This window comes from Eubalaena glacialis, chromosome X (genome assembly GCF_028564815.1).
Source record: "Eubalaena glacialis isolate mEubGla1 chromosome X, mEubGla1.1.hap2.+ XY, whole genome shotgun sequence".
Taxonomy (NCBI): domain Eukaryota; kingdom Metazoa; phylum Chordata; class Mammalia; order Artiodactyla; family Balaenidae; genus Eubalaena; species Eubalaena glacialis.
Window position 1 is genome coordinate 130754151 of NC_083736.1, and position 25289 is coordinate 130779439.

The 25289-nt window shown below is 43.0% G+C and overlaps 1 protein-coding gene across 3 annotated transcripts; it reads left to right on the top strand.

Annotated features, from left to right (window-relative positions):
- Nucleotides 1–1028: 1028 nt before the first annotated feature.
- Nucleotides 1029–8332, top strand: SLITRK2 (SLIT and NTRK like family member 2). 3 transcript variants are annotated; one of them, XM_061178430.1, is made up of 4 exons: nt 1029–1116; nt 4754–4807; nt 4902–5068; nt 5289–8332. In XM_061178430.1, exon 4 carries the CDS (start codon nt 5332–5334, stop codon nt 7867–7869), a length of 2538 nt encoding a protein of 845 aa, XP_061034413.1. In that variant the 5' UTR covers nt 1029–1116; nt 4754–4807; nt 4902–5068; nt 5289–5331; the 3' UTR covers nt 7870–8332. The 3 variants fall into 3 exon arrangements, with proteins under 3 accessions (XP_061034413.1, XP_061034414.1, XP_061034415.1); XM_061178431.1 differs by lacking the exon at nt 4902–5068; XM_061178432.1 differs by lacking the exons at nt 1029–1116; nt 4902–5068 and having other exon boundaries at nt 4495–4807; nt 5301–8332.
- Nucleotides 8333–25289: the final 16957 nt, after the last annotated feature.

Below are 25289 nucleotides of genomic sequence, written 5' to 3' on the forward strand. Positions count from 1 at the left end.
AAGGCTGCTCTCCTCCACGACTGAAGGGGAAATGTCTCGGTGCCATCAAATCAACTCCCTGCTCCTGTCTTAATACAACTGCAACTTTCTCCCTAAGACCCTGGCAGAGGGGAGGAGAGGCCCTGGGGAAAGCGGGTCTGCAGGGAACCGCAACACTCTGGGCGAAAACCGCACCTCCCTCTAGAACTACAGTGACTCTTGCCCGGAGCGCCTTCCCGTCATCGAAACACAACCACCTGGACTACTAACAGGAGGGCAAAGAAAGGAGAAAGGGAAGGGAGGGTGGCCCAAAGTCCGCTCTAGTAGATCCAGGCAACGTCATGAAGAATGAAAAGAATCAAACGGAAACAGGGCCTGGAATGCTGCGAAGGGCTGGCTCTGGTGAAAGCGTTTGCACTGGTCTCGCCCGGCTCTACGTTATATGGAAATACCGTGTTTACCGTCCTCCTAGGAGGTCCTTACAGATCTGCCCGCAAGCTGCGAGGACCGGGCGCTGACTAGTTAAGGGGAGGCAGCCGTCCCGGACCGTGTCCGGCTCGGAGGGCTGGCTGCTTTCACTTGTCCGTAACTTCCACCCTGTGGTCATAGTGTACCCTAGCAAACGGTCCTGACCGAGTGCCATCCTTATTTCACTTGACCGCGTCCGATCCGCAGCCCCCGGTGGAAGCTGCAGGGACTGGGCAGAGTTCCAGGAGAAGGGGGCCGGGAGGCTTGAGCAGCGCTCCGCGGCGCTGGTCAGAGAAACGGAGCAGCGGCTCCTTTGTGGGCCGGTCCATCCCTCTCCCTGGTGCGCCGCGGGGACATTTGATCTGCGGGGTGATTGATAAGTGCGGGCGAGGGGCCGCCGGCCCGCCCTCCCCTCTCTTTCCTCCTCCCCGCTCCCGCCCTCCTCTCCTCCTCCCTCCCGGCTCCCTCCCTCCTTCCTGCCAGAAGCGCTGCCCGGCGGCGAGCCGCTCCAGTGGGGATCTGCCTGCCCTTGGGGGCGCCGCCCGCGCCCGCCCCCGAGCCCTCGCTCCCGGGCCGCGCCGGGCCGAGGCCGCGCAGCCTCCCGCGCCTCCCCGGGTCGCGGGTGCCGCGGGCACCTCCGGGGGAAGCTCCGGGCGGCGCGCTCGCCGGGTAAGTTCTGAGTACTCGGGGACGCCGCGGCGACGCGGCCGACTAGCCGGCTCCGCGCGGGCCCCTGTCTTTCGCGGCCACAGCCCCCGGCGGAGGGAACGGGCGTGGGCAGACGGCGCGATCCGCCGGGGATCGCGCGCGGGCGGCCGCCCCTGACCGCCGCCCCCGCTCCGGCTGTCCGGCGTCGGGACAGTCCGCGCGGGCGTGGTCCGGCTCCGGGCGTCGTGCGGCCCCACGGCCACCGCTCCCGACGAGGACGCGGCGCCCGGGCCCGGGGGAGAGGGCGGCGCGAGCGGCCGTCGCGGCGGTGTGGGGTGAGGGCAGGGAGAGCTGCGCGAGCGGTCGGTGCCTGGGTCGCCCGGAAGAGCCCTTCGGGAAGGGCTGGGCCGGGGGCTCCGGAGCGGGGGCCGAAGGCGGCGGCGGCGGGCGGGCGGTGGAAGCCCCCTCCCCGGGCCGGCCGGGCTCTGTTAACCCCCTCGCGGCCGGGGCGGAGGGGTACTGCCCGCCCGCCCTCACTCGCCGCGCCCGCTGGCGGCCCCGGAGACCCGAGCCCGGTTTCACTCGGGAAGATGCGAGTGAGACCAAGGCGACGGAGTTCGCGTTTCTACCTCCCTCGCCCCCGCGAGGACCGGGAGCGTTTGCCTTATTTTAGCGTCCGCCTCTGCCTCCCGCGGGCTCCGTGTTCACCCGGCACCGTTCCGCCGCCTTAGCAGCCCGCTCTCCCCGGCGCGGTGCCGCGGCCGCTCCTCCAGAGACGCGGGGCCAGAGGAAACTTCCTTAAAGTGCTTTATCGGGGTGGAGGCTGATTTGTTCCCAATTACTGTGTTTGGGGAAACGGCTGCGGAAGCTCAGGGACGAGCGGGAGACGCAGGAGTGGTGGGAGGGTCCACCGACCCGTGTCGGCAGCTAACCGCGGGGTCCCCAGTGTCGTTACCCCAGCCCTCACCGCTGCGTTTCCCTCACCCCGTAGTAGCAAGAATTTCAAGCGCCCCCTCATCTATCTACCCCCCCAAATTCGTAATAGGCTCTGTCCTCAAGGAGTATACAGAGTCATCAGTGTCTTGAAGGAAATTACGATATTTGAGAACTGAAACTCATATTTGGTATTTCACTTTCAAATACAATTTTTGAAAAAAGAACACATTTAAGTAAAACACCACCACTATTGAAGTTTAGGTAGATAGTTGTCTAATGCACAGTAAGCAGGAGTGAGGGTTTTTTTTTGAGAACTGCTGGCCTGGGACTCAGAACTTCTGGGTTCTGTTTCTAATTTTATGGATTCTTGAACTTAAGCAAGTCTAGCTCTCATGTCGGCGTCTACTTCAATGAAATATTAACCTAATTAATAAATGTTTGTTAAATGGATGACTGAATGAATAAACCATATCTCTCTAGGAACTATGTATATTTAATATTTGGAAATATGTAGAAACAAATGCCCCTTTGCTATGAAAGGGAGCTTAATTGTGCTCCCACTGCATCACCCCACTCGCATCTAATGATGCAATTGCCATGGAGGGTGGGAGACCATCGCAGGGCTGCCCCCTCCCCCTCTGTGGACAGTCCCTCTCCCGTTGCCCTTTGGCACAGGGAAGGGAAATTCGAGGGCCCGGAAGGAAAGGATGTTGCCCAAGGTGAAGCAAGAATTACTGGATGGGGAGGGGCTCTTGATGTCTGGCCCAAGGCTCTTCCCCAAAGGAAAAGCAGGGGGAAAGAAGAACGCCCATGACAAATTGCGGAGGAGAAGGCCAGAGCCACAGGTTGCTTTAGTGCCTAAGTTTATAAACCATGAGAGCCCTTCTTGGGGAGGAAAGAACTTGTATGGGTGGAACAATCCTAGGACCTGAGCTTCCCAGGGAAGGAGGAGGGGAGAAGCAGGGCGCTTTCTGTTCTCCGAAGGCTCGGCTTGCCTATGCGATTGCCCCTCTGCCACACTTGGCACAGCAATCGGACCCTGTGTTGACTGCGGCAGGCGGGACCAAGAGGCGGGGAGAGCCAACTAAAGTGTCTGGCGGGACTGGCACATCGCTTGGTCATTTCCTCTTCCCATTCTCTTTTCACCCCCTACTTTTGCTGCCTCATCTCCCCCATGCCCACCAGAGGCAGCCCCTGGCCCTTTCGGGCACCAGCAGACATTCCCATCTTGCAAATGGACTCCAACTGGGAGACTCCTGGGTCCAGGGGACCTTAAGATAATTAAGGAGAAATGAGATACCGAAGGCAAAAACCCAACACCTGGCCATTAATAATCCCGGGGAAAGGTTATCTGAATCCGATTAAATGTCAGAGCTGGGAGGGCCCTTATAAGTCCACCCGTTTTGCCCATGGGGGCGGGAAGATCCAGAAACAAGTGACACCTGGCAACAGAGCTGGATCCGAAGCCAGGTCTCCTGAGTCTCAGGCCAGGACTCCTTTCATTCCTCCTCTTTCTCAGGAGCCAGTCTTCCTGCATCTCCGCCTTCTGTTCCCTGGTTCCCTGACCCTGCAGTCTGGAGGGCTCAGCACCCTTTTCTGGGCTCCTACTCCCAGCTGAAGCTCAGCCTGGCAGTGCCTGTCTGACACCCACTTCTCTTCTCCTTCCTTCAGGCAAAAAGCACACGTTTAAACCTCATTATCTGGCTAAGTATAAACCTCAGGGGGAGAAGGGTTTTGTTGTTGTTTATCTCAGTCTACAAGCTAACGTTGAGCTGGCTTTCAGATTCCCGGCAAATATCTGGCCAGTCACCACCCAGAAAGTAATTCTCTCAGCACTGAAACAAAGCTCTGTATGTAAAGCATAAATCCCCCAAAAGAACTCCTCGCCCTCCCACACAGACACACCGGTGCACACACACCCCCCTCTCCACACCAAGAGCATGTGAGCTAGGAGTTTGGCAGGCGGGCCCCAGTCCTATAGCAAAGAGACACATCTACACACACACACACACCCCTTACTCGGAAGGATCTGGACCCCTGCTCGAGAATCTAGAATGAGACACCCCCGCACACACACACACACACACACACACACACACTGCCCCGCTGGAAGAGCCAGGAGGGAGGGGCGGGTGGAAGAAACCACTCGGAGGGGCCAGAGGAGTCCCGGCGGTGCCCCTCCTGGAGAACCCCCTCTCCAGGAGCTCCGCCAGCCACTCGCCGCCCGCCGGGCTGGAGGTGGAGTAGTTCAGAAGCAACTGACGCAGCCGGGATTTGAGCTTTGCAAAGCCACTCGCAGGGAAGGGAAGCATCTGCCCCTCCCTCCCCCACTGCGCGCCCTCGATCCCCAGCCTGTCCCCTCCCCCCTCCCCCCGTGACGTCACCCCAGCCCTGTCCCGGGGAACCTGCAAAGCCTCTCAAATTCAAACTGCCGGGCGCACTGCTGCCACTGCCGCCGGATTGGAAGTGCGCGCCCAGTCTCGGTCGTCTCCGACGCCCGCCGACCCAGCCGGCAGGCTTCGCGACTTCCCTGCTCAGTCGAACCCCCGGGTCACCGTGGGCTCAGCTTCCCGCCGCTCCAACCCTCCTCTTCTTCTCCTGCCGCCTGCCGGATTCCTAATTTGTGCGCACCCCCCAGCAAAATTTAATCCACCGACAGAAAGCAGGGCATCCTTCCGTAAGCGGCGTCTCCTTTTACCTTGCTCTCCCTCTCTTTCCGAAGATGCTAAACTACCGGCGGACTGCAGAGGAGAGGGGTCCCGTCTTCTCCTGATGTGTGAGTAACCCCCACCGCGCGCTGTCTTTGCTCTTCCACCCTCTCCCTTCCCCCGCCGCTAGTCCCCTGATTTTCCCACCCCCTTTTTGCGCAGTTAAAAAAAAAAGTAAAGCAATTTCTGCTGCGAGCCCAGGACGGGCTAGCCGCCCGAGATCTCTTCAAGATACCCCAGGGGAGGAGGAGGAGGAGATGGGCTGGATTTAGTAGGACAACTCGGTTACTAATGACTCCGCGGCTGGCTGCGACCCGCCGGGAAATCAGGTGCAAGCATGTGTGTTCCGGGACGCGTGTGTGGGTGGGCGGGGGGGGAGGGGAGGAGAGCAGAAACCGCTTTGAAAAACGCAGTGATTTCATTCTGCCGTGCTGTCCACTCCCCGCATTCTTCCTCCGTCCCACTCCGCCCCCTCGCTTTGCCATTTTAATCAGGCTTCCGTGTTTCTTTCTCCCCCGCATCCCGCTCTCTCCCGCCCCCCTCCCCAAGGTTTGCCTGTAGGTACCTGAGCTGACACCGACGGTGCCTAAAGATGCTGAGCGGCGTTTGGTTCCTCAGTGTGTTAACCGTGGCCGGGATCTTACAGACCGAGAGTCGCAAAACTGCCAAAGACATTTGCAAGATCCGCTGCCTGTGCGAAGAGAAGGAAAACGTACTGAATATTAACTGCGAAAACAAAGGATTTACAACTGTCAGCCTGCTCCAGCCCCCCCAGTATCGAATCTATCAGCTTTTCCTCAATGGCAACCTCCTGACGAGACTGTACCCCAACGAGTTCGTCAATTACTCCAACGCGGTTACTCTCCACCTGGGTAACAACGGGCTGCAGGAGATCCGAACCGGGGCGTTCAGCGGCCTGAAAACCCTCAAGAGGCTGCACCTCAACAACAACAAGCTCGAAGTGCTGAGGGAGGACACCTTCCTGGGCCTCGAGAGCCTCGAGTACCTCCAGGCCGACTACAATTACATCAGTGCCATCGAGGCGGGGGCCTTCAGCAAACTGAACAAGCTCAAAGTGCTCATCCTGAATGACAACCTCCTGCTGTCTCTGCCCAGCAATGTGTTCCGCTTCGTCCTGCTGACCCACTTAGACCTGCGAGGGAACCGGCTGAAAGTGATGCCTTTCGCCGGCGTCCTCGAGCATATCGGAGGCATCATGGAGATTCAGCTGGAGGAAAACCCGTGGAATTGCACTTGTGACTTACTTCCTCTCAAGGCTTGGCTGGACACCATAACCGTTTTTGTGGGGGAGATTGTCTGTGAAACTCCCTTCAGATTGCATGGGAAAGATGTGACCCAGCTGACCAGGCAAGACCTCTGTCCCAGAAAAAGTACCGGTGACTCTGGTCAGAGGGGCGGCCACGCTGACACACATGTCCAAAGGCTGTCACCTACAATGAATCCGGCTCTCAACCCAACCAGGGCTGCAAAAGCCAGCCGGCCACCCAAAATGAGAAATCGCCCAACTCCCCGGGTCACAGTGTCGAAAGACAGGCAGAGCTTTGGACCCATCATGGTGTACCAGACCAAGTCCCCGGTGCCCCTCACCTGCCCCAGTAGTTGTGTCTGCACCTCTCAGAGTTCAGACAATGGTTTAAATGTCAACTGCCAAGAAAGGAAGTTCACTAATATCTCCGACCTGCAGCCTAAACCTACCAGTCCAAAGAAACTCTACCTAACAGGGAACTATCTTCAAACTGTCTATAAGAATGACCTCTTAGAATACAGTTCTTTGGACCTCTTGCATTTAGGAAACAATAGGATTGCAGTCATTCAGGAAGGTGCCTTCACAAACCTGACCAGTTTACGCAGACTTTATCTAAATGGCAATTACCTTGAAGTGCTATATCCGGCTATGTTTGATGGACTGCAGAGCTTGCAGTATCTCTATTTAGAGTATAATGTCATTAAGGAAATTAAGCCGCTGACCTTTGATGCTTTGATTAACCTACAGCTACTGTTTCTGAATAACAACCTGCTGCGGTCCTTACCTGATAATATATTTGGGGGCACGGCCCTCACCAGGCTGAATCTGAGGAACAACCATTTTTCTCACCTGCCTGTGAAAGGGGTTCTGGATCAGCTTCCGGCTTTTATCCAGATAGATCTGCAAGAGAACCCGTGGGACTGCACCTGTGACATCATGGGACTAAAGGACTGGACAGAGCATGCCAACTCCCCTGTCATCATCAATGAGGTGACCTGTGAATCTCCCGCTAAGCACGCTGGGGAGATCCTGAAGTTTCTGGGCAGGGAGGCTATTTGTCCAGACGGTCCAAACTTGTCAGACGGAACCATTTTGTCAATGAATCACAACACAGACACACCTCGCTCACTTAGTGTGTCTCCCAGTTCCTATCCTGAACTACACACTGAAGTTCCACTTTCCGTCTTAATTTTAGGATTGCTGGTTGTCTTTATCTTATCTGTCTGCTTTGGGGCTGGCCTATTCGTCTTTGTCCTGAAACGCCGAAAGGGAGTGCCAAGTGTTCCCAGGAGTGCCAACAACTTAGATGTAAGTTCCTTCCAGTTACAGTATGGGTCTTATAACACTGAGACTCAGGATAAAGCAGACGGCCACGTCTATAACTACATCCCCCCACCTGTGGGTCAGATGTGCCAAAACCCCATCTACATGCAGAAGGAAGGAGACCCAGTGGCCTATTACCGAAACCTGCAAGAATTCAGTTACAGCAACCTGGAGGAGAAGAAAGAAGAGCCAGCCACACTTGCTTACACTATAAGTGCCACCGAGTTGCTAGAAAAGCAAGCCACCCCAAGAGAGCCCGAGCTGCTGTATCAGAATATCGCTGAGCGCGTCAAGGAGCTCCCCAGTGCAGGACTCGTCCACTATAACTTTTGTACCTTACCTAAAAGGCAGTTCGCCCCTTCGTATGAATCTCGACGCCAAAACCAAGACAGAATCAATAAAACCGTTTTATATGGAACTCCCAGGAAATGCTTTGTGGGGCAGTCAAAACCAGACCACCCTTTACTGCAAGCTAAGCCGCAATCAGAACCAGACTACCTCGAAGTTCTGGAAAAACAAACTGCAATCAGTCAGCTGTGAAGGGAAATCATTTACAACCCTCTGGCATCAAAGGATGCTGCTCCAAACTGTTGGAAGCACTGCATTTGCTTTCGTGTGTGTTTGTGTTCTCCCTTTCCCAGCCTCAATGGGGGACTTTGAAGATGTTTGGGGGATGGGGTGAAGCAATGATACTGCTTTTTCAAGTTTTCCTTTAAATTATTTCTCTCTTGCTCTCCTCCCTCCCCCACCTTTTTTTTCCTTCTCTCCTTAGGAATCATCATTGAACATGAATGTTTCTACAATGCATTTTTTTTCATATATTTTGTTTATGGTTTTGTTTCCTTTTTCTTCTTTTATTTTTCCAGTGTGGGAATGGGAAGAGGAGATTATAGTGAATGAAGAAAGAGTAAGCAAACTTTTCAAATGAAAATGGATATTTAGTGTATTTTGTAGAAGATCTCCAAAGATCTTTTGAGACTATAAATTCTTTTGTAAATAATGATATATGGTATTTCCGTCTTCAGTTACCAAGCATAGTCACTAGGCATCACTTCTTCGTGTTAAAGTGCCTTTGCACTTTAAGTACATTACTTAAATGTTGCTTTTAGCTTTGATAAATTGAACATATTTTAATGTGTTGTATTTTTAAAATTAAAAACACTGTAAAATAGATCGAAATGTCAGCTATATTAAGTCAACGTACAGTTTGCTTGAGTTATAGAAACCGGCCTGTCATCAAATGATTCTAGTTCTAGGACTTTATAGATTTAAGTGTAAAATATTTCCTTTCCTTTGGGTTTGTTCTAAGTGATTTTATTTAAGTCAACTAAGGGGACTTAACAGTGGACCAGAGGTAATAAAATGCCTCAGTTGGGATTAGTAATTCATTAATAAAATATATTTAACCCAATATCAGAGTGAATTGAACAATTAATGCCCTTCCGTAAATCGTTATTTTACACTAACATGGTCAGTGTTTTAGATTATTTTCCTAATTAAGAGTACATTACACAACTTGTAATATATTTTTTCTGCATTAAATTAGATATTTTTATATATTTAAATGAGAGTCTGTATTTCTAACTTTTTAATTGAAATTAGTATTTTTTCTGCCTATTGAAACATTTTGTATAAACACACACCAGTAGAGGCCGCCACACACCTCATTTAATAAAGACATATGAGCCATTACATACCCTGAAGGAAGACTTCAAAGGTGAGATTAAGACTTCCCAAGTAAGTTCTTTGCAAATTCAAGGCAGCAGAGACAAATGTATACGTTAGTTTCTGTTTCTTTTAGGATTAAAGGTTAGACTCAGAATCCTTCTCAATGTTCACATTTTCAGAGAAAGCAGCGTTTTCCTCTTGAGCTTATGGAAGCGTTAACAGGGTGCTATCAAATGATGTACTCTTTGCATCTCCAACCTGATTAATAAGTACCTAAACCAAGAAAGTAGGCATCCTTTTTTTCCTGCCTTCTTTAAGCAAGGGTTACTTGAATTTTTCCTTGTCAGCTTCAGCAAGCTTTTGGTTTTGGTCTTAGCATTAAAATGATTTTAACTAACCAAGTCTACATAACATTTATGAAGCCTTATTAGCCTGTAAATAATTTTTAGATGCAAATATTATTGTGTGATTTAAACAAACAGCCCTTCTTTACAAAAAAAATAGTTTTGTTTTGTCTATTGTAAATCCTTATGCAACTGGAATGGTGATCTGCATATAAAGTAGTCCAGCTTTTCAATTCCTTATTAAAGCAATTGATGGCGTCTGAAAGAAGCACACTGTTTCCTTTTCATAAATAGGTTACTGCACATAATAATCCTTTATTATCATGTGGAGATTGAAGTGGATCCTGATAACTTACTTTTAAAGCTTTAAAATGACTAATAGTTTATTATCTGTCACTATAAACAATTCATGAGATAGGCTTTCAATTAGAAATTACTTAAATCCAAATTATTTGGATTAATAACTACTGGTGCAAAATAGTTTTTATTTAACAATAGAAGGTATTTGTATATATATATATATATATATATATATATATATATATAAATGTAAAGTACATTCAGGAAAAAAATGCCTTTAATACCCTAAAATCTCTGAATATCTACAGTGACAAGCTAACATGTTCATTCTTGATTAGAGATCATAATTCTTATTTAAATCCATTAGATTGAAGTTGAAAATGGTGGGCTGAAATGATCTACAGGAAAGTTAATGTACAGAGACTTTACATTTCATAGAAGAGGAGCAAGAGTATTTTACCAGTTGAACTTGGAGATAGCTTCTGGAAACCACCTCCTCTTATATATGTAAGAGTTTCAAAAATTCTCTCGTGGCTGCTCTCATTTGGTGCAATGATAAATACAGAATACAGAGGTAGGTATTTGGGGAAATGATTATGAAGGCAAATTAGTATACATATTCTATTAAGATAGTTTTTTGGTTGACATTCTATCACTAGAACTACTGATGTGGTGATTCCACGTCAGTGTTCGTATTCTCCTGAAAATAAAGCCATTCCTGTAAAACACCATTATCCATAGAAAAACTAATTCATTAACTGTAAGCAGAGATAGCTTACTGTTCATTTAGTTACAAGACTCTAAAGAGGCCTCCTGGAAGAACTCAGATTCATAAACTCTTTTGCTTAATAACTATGGTTTAATTTTAGATTCTCATGCTTCTTAGATTTGTACTTTATTCTGTATTAGGTTTTAAGATGAAATCGTTTGAATGTGGTCCAGACTATTTCATTTAAAGGCATAATACACCATATACTGTGAAGCTTTACTTTTTAATGCAATCACAAACACTTTAAGTTGATTAACTTATTAGCATCCCCACTGACTATATTGTTTTGCTTTACCCACTCAAGTGCTTTCAAACATATTTTACTTTAGGATTTTTATTTTTATCTCCTACAGCTGGATTTTGCTATTTCACTTTTATTTCCCTGCCTGGAACAGATCTATATGTCTGGCAGATGGTAATTTCCTTTGATTCTAGCTCTTAATTAGTTGCTTCCGCTGTTTCTGAATATACCTGTGTCTAAGTTTGTATTGAAACACTCAAAAGCACCACTTCTCAGTCTGGACACAATTGCCAAAAGTCTAACTTGGTTTTGGACTTTGGTCAACCTGTGTGCCTTGTTACTTCCCTCCAGCAGTTGGTGAGTAAGGAAATGACCCTTCAGTTTCCTCTGCTTTGTCCTCTGACCTCTAAGGTGGTTTAATTTTTCTAAATATTTCCATGTCATCAAGGGCTCAATGTTTTATGGATTTTACAGAAAGAGTATAATGAAAAAGAGGGAGGTTCTGTGATTTTTCAGACTCTAGAAATTCATTTTGATTGGACACATTCCAGAAACATACTGGATTGGATGCTAGACTGAAGGAAGCCTTCCAGACAGTTCTCCTAATCCAGTCATTTCTTCATTCATTCAATAAGTATTTGAGTGCTTGCTTCCTAGGTGCCAGGCTTTGTGCTGTGTACTGAGGGGGCACAGAGATACAGTAGACAGGCTCTCTGCCCACCTCCTCACCACCACCCCCCACAGAGAGCTTAGTGCTAATAAAGGAGAACGTTATCTGAATGACAATCACCCAGAGTAAACAGTGGGAACAGCAGTGAAATGCAGGAAGTTGGGTTTTTAAAGGTGATTCTGTGCAATGAAGTATAAAACTGATATATCATGGGTTAGCTACTGTGTAACCACCATTAACATCTCTTTAGAGTTACACAGCTACAAAGGGAGAAAACCCACAAAAATGAAATAAAACAACTTTCTGCAGAAGAAGGCCCAATATTATGGCCTGAAGATAGCTATATACTTGTGCTATCTAACGATCTACATTGTAAAGATGACTTCCCAAATTGTAAATACAAAAATCACAAACATACTTACATTTTCTGGACTATCCATGTTTTAGAGGCAATATTTACTTTCTATTTCAGTGGCTTAAAATATAACATTTTGGCTTAAGTGTCTTTTACAGAGACAATAAGACATTTACCTAAATCCTGAGAGAGAAAAATTAAGTACTGTATATAGGTGTACTTTGCTTCTCACAATGGTTGTGCAAAAAGTCACGTGTAAGTTGAAGTTTTGTAAGTTAAATTGTATTTTAAATGCATTAGGAGAGCTGCCAGTTAGAGGAAACTTGTGAATCCTTTTATAAAGCAGAAAACCATTTTATAAGACAAATAATCACTCTGTAATTTATCTGTTTTGTATGTTTGGAATTTCAATATTGACTTTGCTTAAAACGGAGCCCACCTGCCTAATAAGAGTGTGTTTTGCCAATGCTGCTTGTGCTACCAGTTTCTCGGTTGCTAAGGGCTTATACTTGAAAATCCTCTGCAGTTTCGTGTGACTTGAGCTATGGGGCGATTCTATGATGGCGCAGTAACATTCCTGAACACAGGACTCTTCTGCTCAGCAGCGTCTCCTCTGCCAGACGTGGCCATGATTCGTTAGAGGGTAGAGTGACTCCTGTATTCACATCCTATAAAGCGCTTAGAGTAACAGGTTTTATAATAAATATATGGTATTATGTAAACATATTAAACTGCATGTGTGTTGGAATTTTTTAGCAGTATTTTAGCTTGAAAGTACTTGTACAAATACTGTTAGATTTAGTTGCAAATAATTGTTCTCAAGTTATTGGAATAAATGGGAAATGAAACGAGCTCTCGTGTAAATAGACTTCTGTGCCAAATAGTGACATTGTTTCAAAACATGAATGCCATATTTTGGGCTGTTAATAGGCAAAATGAAATATTGAAAATGTGGTCAAATGATGTTATGTCTTATTGGATAAACTTTATACAGTTATTTTGTGCTGTAGTTAGCTTTCAGTTAATAAATAAATATTCACTAAAAATAAACATTTGAATTAGTTAGAAAAATTCTTTACACCCTTGAGAGGAATTAATGACAAACTATTACTGGAACCATCCTCTTTGCCTTGATATATATACTGTTCAAATGTTTACAAATTTAGGTCTTCTTTATATAATTTACATATTAAGGGTAAAATGTGCTTTTAAAAACATATTAATACTTTTCCATTAAGGCCCATTAGTATCAGCGCTAAAAAATTAAAACTAGAGAGAACAATAAAAACATTTCAAATAGAGCTGTCTCTCTAGGAATTGAAAGAAAGTTTGACTTCACACTCCCCCTACCACACACATCCACCCACACAAGAGCCAACTGTTTTTCATTATAAAATTCTATCTAATACAATAGGTGATCTAATAAATTTATATCTGTAAAATGAGAGAAAGATTGACATGCAAATCCAAGGAATAGAAATTATGAATCCATTAAAGAAGATGTTATTACTGTATTCCCAAAGACTAGAGTCAAAACAAATGAGAGGGAGAGAGATGCATTTGTTGCTGTAACTGTGGTAATATTATAGCAAAGCGACTTATTTGGCTTTTGCATTGGTTGAACATCAGAATATATCTGCCAGGTATGCTCCATTCACAAATGTATAACGTAACAAAGGTTTTGAGGTTTGTGTGATGGACAAGAGGACTTGAAACAAATTATCCTCTCTTGAGATTCTTAATTTGCTGTATGCACGATATATTCAGTTTATTCGTGTGGCCTTCAAAAGTTGGTAAAACAATTGGAAGAGTCTCATTCTAGAGTGTTTTATTGAAGAATGAGAGTTGGTGCTTAGCACACTAGATTGTCTCATCCTTTACAAAGATGAGTGGAAGTGGAATGGGAATGAAAGGGATGTACAGCTCCCCATTCTGAACACATGTCATATAAGACATCAGCAAGTCATATGTGTCTGTTGATACTTGGAAAAAACCATCAAAATAGATGCTGTCATTACCGAATGGGGTCTGGAAATGCACCTAATCCGTGTTTCCCTGTGCAACCAGTATGTGATTAGTTATACATCATTTTTATTAATTTGATTTTTCAAATATTTTATGTTTGCTATCAACATTACCCTAAAAAGGAACATCTGAGCTAATTATCTGTCAGATCTAGTTACCTGGCATTTTTGGACATATTTGATCTTGACAGAATGTTGGCTACAACATAAAGTATAAGGTAATTTCTGGCTCACAAAGTGACTGTCGGGCAGACAGGAGAGGTGAATGGAGTCTGCTCTGGGTAATCCTTGGCCAAGTCCCTCACTCCTCAAGCCCCCTTTACCTTCACATCATTAACACCTGACATAATGATTTGGAACTTAATAACCCTCCAATAAATATTTCCATAATGAATAAATGAATAAGACTCTGGCTCTCATGTGAACACTGAAGAAGGGTGGAAAACTGAAGGATCTAAGTTCAAAGCGATTAGAATGGGTTCTTAGCTGTTCCAGGAAGTCCTAGACAAATATTTAGTTGGGCCATCTTCAGAGCTTATGAAGAACACACACACACACACACACACACACACACACACACACACACACACACTCCATGAGGATGGCAGAGAAGTTATGGTGACACACAGGCAAGATCCAAGTTTATTACATGCCTGAGGGCCCGATTTTAAGTGATACCTGAGTCTGTCTATTGAACCCAATGATCTCATTCTAGAGTTAAAGTAGCTTTACTGCTGAGTGCTGAGATTGCCTTGTTATTGGCTTTTGGAATCGGGAGACTTAGTTGAGAGAGAATACACTCCCTGACAAGCTTGAATGATGAATTCTTCCAGACCTTATCATTTAGTTCTTCCTAGGATCTCTGTATTTGGTTTGTTTCTTAAGTCTTCCAGATAGGAGAGAAATTCTTTGGGTTCAGACTACATTAAGTCATATTTCTGTCAGAACACAGTTGTGTCATAAAATCTGATTTATCCAAAATAAGAACTTATAGGTGGTGTTTCATAGCAAAGAGTCCCAGGATCTGAGGTTCTGATCTTCGTGCAGCTAAAAAGCTGTGAGGACAAGTCATAGTTCTCACTGGGGTCTCAGTTTTCCTCCCTGGGAACGGTGTTGCTCTGGATGAACTCAATGGACATGCTCTATGATTCTAGGCTATTTGGGGAGTGACCGCTACACACAAAATAAACAGCGCATTGAGGCAATTATTCAGGAAATTCAAGCCTGAAAATCTCTTACCCTTCTCCTTTCTAGTGTCTAATTTGGACATAGCCATACTCATTTTATTTTTTACAGGATTCAAATGTACCATTTGTCTTGGGTTAATTTCTCTTCCTAAACTTGATTTTAAAAAGGTTTAAATCATTTTTCTTACTTCTTTGTAAATCACAACATTCTACTGCTTTTTGGGAGGGGAGGGAGGTGATGGGATTTTCATTTAGCTGTTTGGCAGGGGAATTTTCTATGGGGTTGATGAGTTTATTCCGTGTGATAATTAGGAAAGTCAAACTATGAATTTATCTAGGAAGATCATATTATCACATTTCAGGGCCCAAATCAGTTTTCCCATTTGGTTGTTCATCATCCCACCCTTTTAGCCAGCTCTGCCAAGTTTCTTATCATCCGGGAAACTGATGGACCCTTGGACAACTCAGCTGAGCTTCAGAAATTCAATGATTCATTCCAGTGAGCAAAGCTTTTAGCTGACAAGTGGTGTTTGGCCTCTTCCTGATCATAAAATTCAGCCATAGTTTTACTGCTGGGCCAATGAGTCTCTAGTTGGTCAAATGGATTTTAACTGGAAACAAAGAAATAAAGCCCTCAATCTTGTAATATTCAGCTGACATAATTTTTACAAGGGTAGAAAAGAGGAAAAAACATTCATTCAAAAACTTCCTCTGCAAATTGCCAGATACTCAGAGGCCCCCTGGTCCCATTCTAGTGACTCCCCTTAAGGTTTAATATTGTTCTGGTATCTAACAAAAATGTAACTTTACCTGTATTTTGTATTTTATATAAATGTTATGGCACAGTAAAATCACTTTTGGATTGGGAAAAAAAAAAAAAAAAAAAAAAACTTCCTCTGCTTTCCAGGTGTCTGTGGGGCTTATTAAAAACGCTAGTGAATGAAAGGAAAATCCAGCTACACTTTGCTTTGTGTTTTCTTCTTCCACGTTACAGAAGATTGTGTAAAAGGAAATGTAGGCTATCCTTGTCGAAGCCATTATCTTAAAAAATTTAAAAACTAGGATGCCACTGAGATACTAAGGATTTAGAGTATAATTACATTTCAAATGTTTAACTTGAAATTTTGGAACAAAACCTATTTTATTTACTAAATAGATCTCTGAAAAGCAAGTACATTTTAAGCAATAATCTGGGTAATTTGAGAGCAGGGCTTGCTGAAGGAATCTTATTCATTTTAAACGGGATTTATTCAGATTTTGTTTTGTGCAAATTCATCAGAAAGTTGTTCAGTTCTACTACTCAAACAGTTCAAATGTTCTGAAATTTAAAAAATAAGCTAATTATTCTGCTCTTACAGATTAAAGTGGGAGGAGGCTCTACCTGTGTTGATGTAGTTTGTTGTTTTCCACCTGGACTTTCTGAGTTTCTATATCCAAGGATGGATAGTTGTACAAAGACAAGGTAACGTCTTAGGAAGAGAGGGGTAAATAGATACTTTCTAGAATGATTTATAACAGAGGGCCAGGAAACGGGGAGTTTCACTAAATCTTCTTGCCTTGTCTCTCTGAAAGAAATCTTTCTTAAGCCTTGATCCCTGACCAGGAGACAAACATTTTCCTATGTGAGTAAGACTGTGGGTTTTACTGGGTTCTGCTTTGTTTTAGTCTTCAATCACACTGATTCTTTCGGATTTGCTGACAAAGGAGGATCTGAGAACAGTGCGGGGACCATTTCCCAGAGAACAAGGAGCCCTCGGATTTAGCCTCCATGTCTCTGCTAACTCTCCATGTGACACTGGACCAGTTCCTTCCCATCTCTGAGCCCCAGTTTCCTCATCTGAAAACGAAAGTAGTTAGACTTAGCCTTGCCAGTCAAGAAAACAATTGAATAAAAACCAGCTTACTGCTGGGGAAACCTGAAATCCACTTCAATTCATAAAATGTAGTAAATCACTTGCAAACTTGACACGTTACCTATCATTAATAACAAATTATTTTCAACAATCCTCACACCTGTTCTGTGACACACCAGTGAAAACATTTGGACTACAGTCTCATGATTTTCTTTCCCTCATCCTTATTCCAGCTCCTAAACATTATAATTGTATAAATCCATTTACACAAAGAGTATGAGTAATTTCTGGTAGTCCTTATGTGGTAACAGATTGTCTCTAAAAATACGATTTCTGGAGTGCTCATTGTGTCCCAGCGCTGGGACGAGACTGGGGTGGGGGGGAATGAAAAAATCGGCTCCTGTGTGTTGGAGAGACATAACATATACATCAGAAGTAAGACGTGGCTCCTGGCCTCAGGGAATATAAAACCAAGTTGGGAAGATGAGCTACTTATCTTTGAAAGGGATAGGATAGGTCAGGGTCAGAAAAGAAAAAGATCAGTGCAGATTACACTGGAATTATCTGAGAAGGCTGCTGGGAGGAGGCAGGGCAGAAAAAAAGAGCCTTGAATTGGGGAAAGGCTTGGGGAATCAGCAAGCTTGAAAATGTAAACACAGAAATAGGCCTGCAAAGAAAACAAACTTATGGGTACCAAGCAAGAAAGGGGGGCGGGGATAAATTGATAGATTGGGATTGACACATAAACACTACTATATATAAAATTGATAACTAACAAGGACCTACTGTATAGCACAGGGAACTCTACTGAATATTCTATAATGGCCTATATGGGAAAAGAATCTAAAAAAGATTGGATATATGTATATGTATAACTGAATCACTTTGCTGTACAACTGAAACTAACACATTGTAAATCAACTATACTCCAATAAAAATTAATTAAAAAAAAATAAAAGGCAATGTCATGGGAGAAAGATATTGCCCATATTGGCAGATGATATAACAATTTACTTTGAAAATTCAAGAGAAGTAACAAGTAATAAAAACTAGTTAAAAAGTTAAAAAAAAAAAGAAAGGAAGGAAGAAAGAAATAGGCCTGCGAAGAATACTGAAGAGCATGGAAGGCTGTTTTGATGTACCTTTTGATGGCTTTGAAAGCCAGAGTAAGAAATTTGGACTCAATTCCACAAATAATGGAACGTTCTTCAAGCAAAGTAAAAATTGTATCAATAGAACTGTTACTATTTGTATAGGGCCTTATAAAGTATTTCACATGCATTTCTATTAGCATTTGAGATGATTATATCTGGGTTATGATGACGAAACTGAGGTTTAGGGAGTTTTGGTACTTGCCCCAGTGACCCAGTGAGTGTAGGGAGAGGCCACCTAGTTCAACAAGTTAGCACAGAGAAGTGTTCGCAAGCAGGCAGGCACTCTGGAGGCCACGTGCTGAGAGTTGAAACCCAGCTTTGCCACTCACCAGCTGTGTGACCTTGGGCAAGTCACTTCACCTCTCTGGGCCTCAGTTTCCTCACCTGAAAGGAGACAATGATCATATTTGCCCTCACGGGGTGGTTATGAGAATCAGTGACTTAATATTTGCAAACTAAAATGTATTTGTTAAACAAAACAAAAGATGGCAAAGGTGTACTTTGAAACCAGTTCTGACTGACTTGAAACCCATGTCGTGTCCACACCATCACTGGGTCTCCCTGGATAAACAGAGGAGTGAGTCGTCTGGCAGAAAGAGTGATCTGAGCATTAGGGCAGGCAGAAGACTGTGGTCCAGGATGAGGGAAATGGGAGGAAGATGAAGCCAAGGGACCCTGCTCTTATGTTCAGCCACAGACTGTCCACCAGCTGGGAGTTCAGACCGATGGTTTAGAGAGCCATATTTAGTAACATGTCCGTCTTTTATCTTCAGCAGATTCTTAGTTTAATAATATTTATATTCTTTAAGGGAAAAGCATAAGGCAAAATGGGTAAGGAAAAAAGGGCTGTTTCTTCATGAATTCTGAAGGGAGAGAGGCTCAAAGGGCTTGGTTATGAGCAGAGAAACCTGAGGCCACCTGGGGAGGCATTTCAGGCTTCCCCGAGCTTCCCACAGGCCTCTGGGTGGGAGATCCGCACAGGGCTGGGACTCAAGCTTGGAAGTGTCTAGAAGTGTCCCACACTTGGTCTAATGCTCTGCTGCTCTGATGGCTCTTGAAATTATGAAGAAGTTTTGTACAAGAGACCCTACATTTTCACTTTTCACTGGGCCTCACAAGTGATGTCACCAGTCCGGGGTCTATGACACCAGAGACTCAGTGAAGTTCCACCAATTCCTCCTGCCTAAGGCAGATCTGTGAGTACCAGGACGTCTACCTTCTGAACAGCCCGCCCCGTCTCATCTTTCTGGCCAAGTGTCTCTCATATGCCGTCTCACACTAAGTGAAATTGTGGATGCTTCTCCTTTTAAACACATTTTATTTACATTTGACACAGTTTTTAGCTAATTCAGAAGGTGTTTGTGTGTGCGTGTGCGTGTTTAAGATAAGTGAAAGTATCTGGGGCTAAAGCAGTGGCAGTGGTGGTTATCTCAATGGTGTACAGCTGGTGAGAGAGGTCAAATGATTTTGCAATGTGAGAAGAGCAATTTGGTTTTTGTAGGGCAGGTAAAAAAATGGCTTTGTATGATTTGGGTAGGCTTTGTGGGAAAGAAATTGTGTACTTTTTTAAACTCTCCATTTACCTCTGCCATCTAAGCTGTGATCACAAGAATAACTTCCAGTGAGCCCAGGTTTCATTCATCAACAGAACAGCCTTAAGAAGAAATGGAAAAGAAGAAACCAGAATTTTCTCCATTTAAGAACATAAAGAAACAGAAACATTTTGAGGGGAAGGGAACTAGGGAAATTTGACACTGTAAGTTAGACCAGAGCTGGGTATGATGAAAGCCTGATTCATGGGATCAGGATATTTCGACTGTAATTCTATTGCTTCGTTGTAAATGAAATTGTTCCAAAGCCTTTGAGGATTTCCATTAACTGGCACCCGGATAAATTTTCACAGTTATTCATAGCAAAACTCTTTAAATAGTAAATGAGAAAGGTCACATCATGACAGCATTGTACAAAAAAACCCTCCCCCGATGCCCATGCACAGATTTCTATCAAGCATTTGTCAGGCGCATAGGAGGAGCTCGGAGGCAAACCTCACAGCTGCCTCTGAAGCCCAGAGCATTGGGAAGCCTGAGATGTTGGGCCACGTATGAGTCTTCTGTTTACATCTGATCCACAAACCATGGGTCTTTCTTGGAATGCAAATGAATGAGCCCTAGGGACAACAGTGCCTTTGATTGATGTATTTGGGCTTTCTGACCTGAAAACGCATCAATTATTGAAGGGCTGTGTGGGCATGGGTATGACTTAGGAAAGTCCACACTGTATGTTGGGCTCAACACTTGGGGCTTACATTCTTCTTCTTCTATTTTTTTTTTAAATAAAAGCACTCACCACATTGCTCATTGATTCCTTGGGCTGACAAAATCTCAATAGTGTCAAGTAGTGCAGAGGCCCTGAGCCGAGAGGAGAGGCAGTCTCTGCTGTGGGGCTGGCTGCCTTGCTTCCTCAAGCATGGAAGTGTGGATTCAAGCACCACAAGCTTCTCTCCATGAGCTCTGGGAAGAGTCAGATGGCTACAGATTCAGAAAGCTTTGCTCTGCAACTGCTAAAAGTTGCTGAATCAGTAGAGAGCTAGCCTGTGACTTAAAAATCTTCTGGCATTATTTGTTTTGTTTTAAGCTAATAACCTTAGTGCTACTGAATTCCATTCATGATTGTTATAAACAATCAAACCAAGTAAAGATCATACAAATAAATCTTAAAGACTGATTTGGAAAATAAGTACAAAAGGTGTCTACTTGATGCCTAAATAGACAAATCAAGATTTCTTTACATTTGTTTTTGGTTATCCCTAGAATTGGTAGATTAAAAACTGCTGTGTGGCTTTCTGCACACATAACATCTCATACTGCTGATGGCTTTTTTTTCTATAAGTAATAATGACATCAAAATCTCCCCAAATCTGTTATCTACATTGGACAAAAATGGTTCTAAAACCTCTTTTGATCAATAATGCATGATTCTATGGCTTACTTTACAAATTGTGCCATGATTAGAAATTATACTAAATAAACTTGTGAATTAAATTTTGGATGAAGAAATTTCCACAGTTTTGTAAATTGAACAAATAATTTTTACCTACAGCAAGCAATTTATTTTATTAATTTTTTTAACATCTTTATTGCAGTATAATTGCTTTACAATTGTGTGTTAGTTTCTGCTTTATAACAAAGTGAATCAGCTATACATATACCTATATCCCCATACCTCCTCCCTCTTGCATCTCCCTCCCACCCTCCCTATCCCACCGAGCTGATCTGCCTGTGCTATGCAGCTGCTTCCCACTAGCTATCTATGTTACATTTGGTAGTGTATATATGTCAATGCAACTCTCTCACTTCATCCCATCTTACACTTCCCCCTCCCTGTGCCCTCAAGTCCATTTTCTACGTCTGCATCTTTATTCCTTTCCTGCCCCTAGGTTCTTCAGAAACATTTTTTTTTTTAGATTCCATATATATGTGTTAGCATATGGTATTTGTTTTTCTCTTTCTGACTTACTTCACTCTGTATGGCAGACTCTAGGTCCATCCACCTCACTACAAATAACTCAATTTCGTTTCTTTTTATGGCTGAGTAATATTCCATTGTATATATGTGCCACACCTTCCTTATCCATTCATCTGTCGATGGACACTTAGGTTGTTTCCATGTCCTGCCTATTGTAAATAGTGCTGCAATGAACATTGCGGTACATGACTATTTTGAATTATGGTTTTCTCAGGGTATATGCCCAGTAGTGGGATTGCTGGGTCATATGGTAGTTCTATTTTTAGTTTCTTAAGGAATCTCCATAGTGGCTCTATCAATTTACATTCCCACCAACAGTGCAAGAGTGTCCCCTTTTCTCCACACCCTCTCCAGCATTTATTGTTTGTAGATTTTTTAATGATGGCCATTCTGACTGGTGTGAGGTGATACCTCATTGTAGTTTTGATTTGCATTTCTCTAATGATTAGTGATGTTGAGCATCCTTTCATGTGTTTGTTGGCAATCTGTATATCTTCTTTGGAGAAATGTCTATTTAGGTCTTCTGCCCGTTTTTGGGTTGGGTTGTTTGTTTTTTTGATATTGAGCTGCATGAGCTGCTTGTAAATTTTGGAGATTAATCCTTTGTCAGTTGCTTCATTTGCAAATATTTTCTGCCATTCTGAGGGTTGTCTTTTAGTCTTGTTTATGGTTTCCTTTGCTGTGCAAAAGCTTTTAAGTTTCATTAGGTCCCATTTGTTTATTTTTGTTTTTATTTCCAATTCTCTAGGAGGTGGGTCAAAAAGGACCTTGCTGTGATTTATGTCATAGAGTGTTCTGCCTATGTTTTCCTCTAAGAGTTTGATAGTGTCTGGCCTTACATTTAGGTCTTTAATCCATTTTGAGTTAATTTTTGTGTATGGTGTTAAGGAGTGTTCTAATTTCATTCTTTTACATGTAGCTGTCCAGTTTTCTCAGCACCACTTATTGAAGAGGCTGTCTTTTCTCCAATGTATATTCTTGCCTGCTTTAACAAAAATAAGGAGATTATATGTGCATGGGTTTACCTCTGGGCTTTCTATCCTGTTTCATTGATTTATATTTCTGTTTTTGTGCCAGTACCATACTGTCTTGATTACTGTAGCTTTGTAGTATAGTCTGAAGTCTGGGAGCCTGATACCTCCAGCTCTGTTTTGCTTTCTCAAGATTGTTTTGGCTATTCGGGGTGTTTTGTGTTTCCATACAAATTGTGGAATTTTTTGTTCTAGTTCTGTGAAAAATGCCATTGGTAGTTTGTTAGTGATTGCATTGAATCTGTAGATTGCTTTGGGTAGTATATTCATTTTCACAATTTTGATTCTTCCAATCCAAGAACATGGTATATCTCTCCATCTGTTGGTATCATCTTTAATTTCTTTCATCAGTGTTTTATAGTTTTCTGTATACAGGTCTTTTCTCTCCTTAGGTTGGTTTATTCCTAGGTGTTTTATTCTTTTTTTGCAATGGTTAATGTGAGTGTTTCCTTAATTTCTCTTTCAGATTTTTCATCCTTAGTGTATAGGAAGGGAAGAGATTTCTGAGCATTACTTTTGTATCCTGCTACTTTACCAAATTCATTGATTAGCTCTAGTAGTTTTCTGGTAGCATCTTTAGGATTCTCTATGTATAGAATCATGTCATCTGCAAACAGTGACAGCCTTACTTCTTTTCCGATTTGGATTCCTTTTATTTCTTTTTCTTCTCTGATTGCTGTGGCTAAAACTTCCAAAACTATGTTGAATAACAGTGGTGAGAGTGGACAACCTTCTCTTGTTCCTGATCTTAGAGGAAATGGTTTCAGTTTTTCACCATTGAGGACAATGTTGGCTGTGGGTTTGTCATATATGGCCTTTATTATGTTGAGGCAATTTCCCTCTATGCCTACTTTCTGGAGGGTTTTTATCATAAATAGGTGTTGGATATTGTTGAAAGCTTTTTCTGCTTCTATTAAGATGATCATATGGTTTTTATCCTTCAATTTGTTTATACGGTTTATCACATTGATTGATTTCTGTATACTGAAGAATCCTTGCATTCCTGGGATAAACCTCACTTGATCATGGTGTATGATCCTTTTAACGTGCTGTTGGATTCTGTTTGTTATTATTTTGTTGAGGATTTTTGCATCTATGTTCATCAGTGATATTGGCCTATAGTTTTCTTTTTTTGTGACATCTTTGTTTGGTTTTGGTATCAGTGTGATGGTGGCCTTGGAGAATGACTTTGGGAGTGTTCCCCCCTCTGCTATATTTTGGAAGAGTTTGAGAAAGATAGGTGTTAGCTCTTCTCTAAATGTTTGATAGAATTTGCCTGTGAATCCATCTGGTCCTGGGCTTTTGTTTGTTGGAATATTTTTAATCCTAGTTTCAATTTCAGTGCTTGTGATTGGTCTGTTTATATTTTCTATTTCTTCCTGGTTTAGTCTCAGAAGGTTGTGCTTTTCTAAGAATTTGTCCATTTCTTCCCGGTTGTCTATTTTACTGCCATAGAGTTGCTTGTAGTAATCTCTCATGATCCTTTGTGTTTCTGCAGGGTCAGTTGTTACTTCTCCTTTTTCATTTCTAATTCTATTGATTTGCGTCTTCTCCCTTTTTTTCTTGATGAGTCTGGCTAACGGTTTATCAATTTTGTTTATCTTCTCAAAGAACCAGCTTTTAGTTTTATTGACCTTTGCTATCATTTCCTTCCTTTCTTTTTCATTTATTTCTGATCTGATCTTTCTGATTTCTTTCCTTCTGCTAACTCTGGGGATTTTTGTTCTTCTTTCTCTAATTGCTTTAGGTGTCAGGTTAGGTTGTTGATTTGAGATGTTTCTTGTTTCTTGAGGTGGGATTGTATTGCTCTAAACTTCCCTGTTAGAACTGCTTCTGCTGCATCCCATAGGTTTTGGGTCGTCATGTTTTCATTGTCATTTATTTCTAGGTATTTTTTGATTTCCTCTTTGATTTCTTCAATGATCTCTTGGTTATTTAGTAGTGTATTGTTCAGCCTCCATGTGTTTGTATTTTTTACAGATTTTTTCGTGTAATTGATATCTAGTCTCATAGCGTTGTGGTCAGAAAAGATACTTGATATGATTTCAATTTTCTTAAATTTACTGAGGCTTGATTTGTGACCCAAGATATGATCTATGCTGGGGAATGTTCCATGAGCACTTGAGAAGAATGTGTATTCTGTTGTTTTTGGATGAAATGTCCTCTAAATATCAATTAAGTCCATCTTGTTTAATGTATCATCTAAAGCTTGTTTTTCCTTATTTATTTTCATTTTGGATGATCAGTCCATTGGTGAAAGTGGGGTGTTAAAGTCCGCTACTATGATTGTGTTACTGTCGGTTTCCCCTTTTATGGCTGTTAGTATTTGCCTTATGTATTGAGGTGCTCCTATGTTGGGTGCATAAATATTTACAATTGTTATATCTTCTTCTTGGGTTGATCCCTTGATCATTATGTAGTGTCCTTTTTTGCCTCTTGTAATAGTCTTTGTTTTAAAGTCTATTTTGTCTGATATGAGAATTGCTACTCCAGCTTCCTTTTGATTTCCATTTGCATGGAATATCTTTTTTCATCCCCTCACTTTCAGTCTATATGTGTCCCTAGGTCTGAAGTGAGTCTCTTGTAGACAGCATATATACGGGTCTTGTTTTTGTATCCATTCAGCCAGTCTATGTCCTTTGGTTGGACCATGTAATCCATTTACATTTAAGGTAATTATCGATATGTAAGTTCCTATTACCATTTTCTTAATTGTTTTGGGTTTGTTTTTGTAGGTCTTTTCCTTCTCTTGTGTTTCCTGCCTAGAGAAGTTCCTTTAGCATATGTTGTAAAGCTGGTTTGGTGGTGCTGAATTCTCTTAGCTTTTGCTTGTCTGTAA